This window comes from Centroberyx affinis, unplaced genomic scaffold, assembly GCF_046629955.1.
Source record: "Centroberyx affinis isolate AG114_WGS23_722 - 3 ecotype Tasmania unplaced genomic scaffold, CSIRO-AGI_Caff_v1 ptg000671l_1, whole genome shotgun sequence".
NCBI classification, from domain to species: Eukaryota; Metazoa; Chordata; class Actinopteri; order Beryciformes; family Berycidae; genus Centroberyx; species Centroberyx affinis.
Window position 1 is genome coordinate 24273 of NW_027279294.1, and position 6221 is coordinate 30493.

Below are 6221 nucleotides of genomic sequence, written 5' to 3' on the forward strand. Positions count from 1 at the left end.
TGTTTTTGTCTTCTGTAAATCAGGGCAAACTACATGACTTCATCCCCTAAGCTTCAGGCCAGAAATGCGAGGTGGTAGCTGCACATGGAACTGGTTCAGAGTCGTGCCAAAAGACTAACACACACCAGAGACAACCAGAAAAGCACAGCGCTGTAAGCCGCGACTAATCGCACACTGGCATATTGCTCAGCTGAAATCAAGGCTGATGAACCACATCTGAGTACTGTGGGATATATCTCCAGAGACAACACTGACAATAGACTGCAGGCAATGTAGTTGGTTGGCTGGTTGGTTTCATTTGGCTACAGCTCGTCCCTCAAGATGAATTTGTAGTGACAATTTTCTAACGTTTATGCAGCCTCTGAATGTTCATTCATATTAGAACCTCAACTGGGCATTTTAGGCCTGTGTAGTTCAACAAGGTTCCTGGTCTTCTAGGTTTACAAGGTAAGCTCACTCTGTGACAGAAAAAAAAAAGCTAAAGCTTTGAGTCTACATTTTGAGTCTACATTTGTCTTTCAGCTACTCCAAAAATAACTGTTATTGTTAACATTCTTTTAAACCCAATGAGTATTGATAGCTGCAAGCTAATGAGCAAGATTGTGGCTTTACCCATTGGCTTTGATGAGGAATGTTAGCGCTGCTAACAAGATATACTTCCATTAACTGAGGTGCCAATATAGAAATATTTTTCAGCATGTGACTAGCGCCTGCTTAAGTTAAAAAAAATCAAGCCATTCCATAAAGTTAATTCCCCCAAATCCACATCCATTTTACACTTGGTCTGAGTGAAATAGCATTTTATACAGATTTTGTCCATGAATTTGCATGCACACTAGAAATAACCTGAGATTTACAGTAGGTTTAAAAAGCGATGTCGTACAAATATGTTGGAAACGTAGTTTATTCATCTGTATTTTGTATCCTCACAGTAAATTCACCAGCAGTTACTGAGTCAAAGGCCACAAATAAATCATGATAAAATGAGAAATTAACCAAACAAAAGGTGATATTCTGATAACATTGCTACAGCATTCAACCAACATGACAATGCTGTCAATGCTGACTTGGTATTATTTCGAAAAAGCACTTAGTAAACATGGTAAACAACGTAACGATGAACGCACCATAACTGCAAAAGCTGTAGTTTATTATCATAGAATGGTACCATTGGATGCATGCAAGTAATGCAAATGTTGTATACAAATGAGCAGTGTGCATAACAGTCGACAGCGATGAACTGGATAATGTATAGAAACAGGTCGACTCAATCATGTTTTCTGAAAAGCATCATATTAACATCTAAATGTTTCAACTCAGCAGAGATATTCAGTGTGAGAAGTATTTAATTTCAAATGAGGATAATACCAGTGTCTTTTATTCTTGCATCATTGATTGTACTTCTATTTTACACTATTCACAGCCCGTTTCCCATTTAAAGCCTCTGCTGTTATGATTTGGGGTTGAGTCTAATGGCAATGGTCATCATCAGTCACCTCCAACAACAAGGACTTGGACCCAAAGCTCAGCCAGGTTGCAAATGACAAACAAACATAGCGGAAGGTGATGCGACTTATCTCACATCATGCTGTTTGCATCAAACCACTGGCTATGAAAGTCTGAAGTAGCTGAACAATGGTGGACATGAGCAAAAACTCAATAACACTGGTATTTTCCTCAAAAACATTTTGATTCATTCAATATATTGAAAAAATGATTGTTGTGTAAAATCCTTCCTTTGATGGTTTGATGCAGGATGTACAAAACTCCTATTTTGCTATTTATTTATAATTTCTCCCATTAGGCATTATACACCTAAATCTGAGTACACAGTCCGGCTTTCTCCTTACCTGCAGGTCTTTTGCACAGCAACAGAATCTTTAGTGTACCCACATCATTAAAAAATGGTAAACACTGGAACATACAAGACAGACAACAAAATTTGAGACACGATGATCAAGACATGGAGATGCTAACGTCAGGCACTGTATACTCCATTTTGTCTGAATTCAACGTCCCGTAAATCAAAAAATGACAGTTTGGAATGTTTGAAGTGTGTGTTTACTTTTTCATCAAAAGCATTTTATCACTTAGTCTTTTTAATCGTTTTTTCTTTTTTCCAGCCATTTTTTCTTTCTTTTTTGCCTTCATGCTTATTCCAAAAATGACAAATATCATTCATAATTGTTATCTACAAATGAAGAGTTTCATTCCAAAATGAGATATCCACCAGTTGAAAACATGGACACCTCCTCTAACAAAATTATTAAAGTAATTATGGGTAACTATTAAAGTTACACCTTTACTTAGAAAACAGTTACATTTTTGAGGAAAGAATCATCTGTGATTTAGTAATATTGACTGATGAAATTTAGGAAGCAAAATTTTACCAAAATGGATATATAGTGTTTTGAAATGAAACCCTTCAAATAATATGGAGCCAAACATTTGGAACAACTGATCAAAATGGAAATGAAAGGATTTCCAAAAAGGCCTTCATATGGTTGATAGCTTGTCATGCCACCAATTATTTATGGCTACAACATTGGATACAGGGGGGTACCTCGATTTGCCCTGTAGAATACAACCTTGGATATTATTCAAGGTGTATTTTAATTGATGAAGTTACATTACAATACCCCAAAATTGCATACTACTTAGAAAGCACTCAGAAAGTGCAATGACATGCAAGTAGTGTGGAAGAAGGAATATTGGGACATTTCAATCCACAAGGCTTTGGGTTTAGCTGTATCATCGAGGGGGTCATGGAGGAGTCATAGGTTTGAAGGAAGTCCTTAATCAAACATGATATCCGCAGGGTGGCGCAGGCAGTTGACGGTGTCAGGGGGCATGTTGCTACGTGTGACGTTGTTGGCATCCAGACGCAGATGCTTCAGATGGGAATAGCTCACAGGGCTAACGTACTTGCAGAAACTTGCCAGGTCAAACTCTACAAAAAGACAAAAATGGACAGAAAGTGGTTTGAGTTGACAAACAGGAGCAAAAACCTCACTGGCCATTTCCTCACAAAATTCATTACTACTATTAATACATCTGTAAGGCTTGTATTTGATATCTGATGCGACAATGATTTGTTAAAGAACATGCTAGAATTTTCCTCAACCAATTATGCCAGGCAAAAAAGTCAATAGTGACAAAAGAAAAATGGCTATGGCATAACAGCAAAAGATCATTATACAGAAAATAACAACCAAATACGATATTTTGAATTGTATGATGCTTTCAACTGGGCCACAGAAAACAGCAAAAAGGAAAGATTGGCACGGAAGCCACTTACTGTTGATCTCGTTGGCCTGGAGGTAGAGTTGCTCCAGCAGCTCATTGACCTCAGGGATGGACTGCAATTTGTTGAAGGACAGGTCCAGCTCCACCAGCGATGTCACATTGAACACGCCAGCAGGGATCCCAGAGTCCACCAACTTGTTGTGGGAGATCCTCAGGTATTGCAGCACTGGCAGCTTGTTCAGGTATCCTGCTCCAACACTGTCAATGTCATTGTAATCAGCATAGAGGATTTCCAGTGAACTGGGGACCCCAGCGGGAAGCTTCTTCAGCTTGTTGTGGCTCACATCCAGGGACAGCAGCTTCTTGGGTCCCTTGAAGGCCCCGGCGATGGCCTCAGATGTTAGCTCATTGTGCTGAAGGTTGATGGAAGTCAAGTTCTCCTTGTCAGTCAGGAGTCCAGAGGGGAACTTGGTCAACTTGTTATGCATAATCTTCAGCTCATCAAGGGACTTTGAGGGAGGAATGACTGGTTCTGTGAGGTTGTTGTAGCTGAAGAACAGCTTCTCCAGGCTAGTCAGCTTATCGATGGTACCCTTGGCGATCTTGGCGTTGGTGATCTGGTTTTTGTCAAGTATCAGCCAGCGCAGTACATCAGTAACATTATCGAACACTCCTGCCTTGATCTCTTCGATCTGGTTGTTCTGCAGGTACAGGTACTTGATCCCCGATGGAACCACAGGGACAAACTTGAGCTTGCGGCCGTCACAATACATGGCACTAGGGAAGTTGATTGGGCACTCACACTCTTGGTTACAATTGGGCCCTGAGGGTCCTAGTTGGGAAGCAGGCTGGTAGTCGTAGTCATAGTACTGACACAAGGCCAGGCTGACCAAGGCGGCCAACAGGGGAACACGGAGAGGAAACATGATTTCTGGGGATCCAACAAACAGAAGGGAAGGGGAGGCAGGAGACAAGACCAATGCTACAAGTTAGAATGGCCAAAAGTAACAACAGAGGTTGACTTTAAATGTTAACTGATAATCTTAAACAGGAATGGGACATAAACCAAATTGTTTTGTTGAAGTCCACATGCCGCAGTTGTTGAGTTCTAGGGAGTTCAGATGGGGCATTCTGATAATTTTAGTTGAAGTCAAATCAATCATCAAATCAAATTTATTGTCAAAGATAATAAAGTAAAGGAAAACAACTATTCCAACTACTCCCCAACCCCACACACACACACACACACACACACACACACACACACACACACACACACACACACACACTCTCCACATACACACCAAACACCAAACCATCAAACCCCCACTCCCCCACCCCCACCTGAAAGAACCATAGAGTAAACTCGGGCAATAAAGACCACATATTAACTATGATAATAATAATAATAATGGATTGAGAATTCATGTTAACCAACTGGGGACCAATGAGTCCTACAGTCCTTGATTCAATTATCTGTGTGTGGAGCGACAACCCATAGCCACATCATTACAAGAAAGCTTGAACCATACTGCATACTGCATTACTCACAGCACAACTTAATCAACTTGATAGAAATCTAAATATAAACTGTTAGTCATAGCAATAATGCATTGCAGATGTTTAAAAGATATTCATACTGTGTATGGAATACTCAAGAGAATGATTATAGTCCTTGGTTAGGTTTCTAAAAAATATAGCAAACACAAATGAGAGAGATAATAAAAATATCCCTCAAACTAATCACTAAAACATCATGACCATATAGAATGAAGTACATAATGCATAAACCAGAATGGTGTTACAAAATAACAATAAAAATGCAGAGCTATGAAAAATGCAGACAGACATGAGTTACAACTGCAACAGATTAACATTTTCCAAGATCTAAAGTCACTGTAATCCATTTAAACCGGCATAAAAAGGCACTGCAGGAACAAATTAACATATATATATACATACAAAAGTTAGATTAATGCACTGTTGTGGGTTTTCCTACTGCAATGTGGAAATCGGCAGACTTTTAGCTGCTCCAGCACCACTCATTTTTTGTTCCATGCACTATTATTCTTGCCTTTTCCGCTGAAGCACTAGCCCTGTGTCCCAGCCACTGCCCTGGAGCCTAGCAGTGACAGTTGATAATCCCACCCGGAAAACAGAAATAAAGTGGGATAATCAAACAGGAAATCACAAATCCACTCCTCCACATGCAAGCTTACCTGTGGTTCTCTCTCTTCGTGTGCGTGGGGTGGAGGGCCAGTAGGTAGAACACTGTAGTGTTCAAAAACTGGAAGTCTCTGGAGAAAAAGACAGAGGGAAAGAGGGAAAGAGGGGGAGGAGAGAGAGGGGTAGATGGAGCGACAGAGAGAGAAAAAAGGGGGGGAAGAGAAAAAAGGGTGGGAGGCTTCTTCAGCAGCCCAAACTGGAGTCAGGTCGTCATATAAATCGAAGATGTCATCAGTATGAATGTCTGGGGAGCGCCATCCAAAACCTATATGCTGTTACTAACCAAGAGCAGGTGCAGCAGGGCAGCCTGGGATACTGGCAGCACAGGGCAGCTTGCTCACTTGTGGACGTGACTGAGAGGACCCCAAAAAGCAGCGTATATAGCTGTTGATACCCACACCTCATCCCCCCCCCCAAACAATCTCCTCCCATCCACTCACCCCTCACCTCTGCAAAACCAAACACTTATTGTGCATCCTGGTAATCACCCTCCAAACAACCAGCCCAAAGATGTTTGGCTGTAAAAAGATAAGTGGGTGTCGGGGAGGTTGTGTGTGGAAAAATGCGAAGAATAGGAGAGGCTAAGCATGGAAAAATGTAAAACGATCTCTGGCTGCTATTTAGCCCAGATGCCAATTATTATACAGGGTAAATTCAGCGGTACCTCTCGAGCTGTAAATAAGGCCTTGGAAAATTTGACAAAGAGGTTATGAGACAGCCAGAGACGACTTACATAACACTTGGCGCAA

General features: G+C 40.9%; 1 protein-coding gene across 1 annotated transcript; it reads right to left on the reverse strand.

Annotated features, from left to right (window-relative positions):
* Positions 1 to 890: 890 nt before the first annotated feature.
* lum (lumican) lies at positions 891 to 5805 on the reverse strand. Its single transcript, XM_071519186.1, has 3 exons — positions 5466 to 5805; positions 3299 to 4177; positions 891 to 2950 (listed from the first exon to the last, which is right to left on the reverse strand). Exons 2-3 carry the CDS (start codon positions 4170 to 4172, stop codon positions 2796 to 2798), a joined length of 1029 nt encoding a protein of 342 aa, XP_071375287.1. The 5' UTR covers positions 4173 to 4177; positions 5466 to 5805; the 3' UTR covers positions 891 to 2795.
* Between the last annotated feature and the right edge of the window lie 416 nt (positions 5806 to 6221).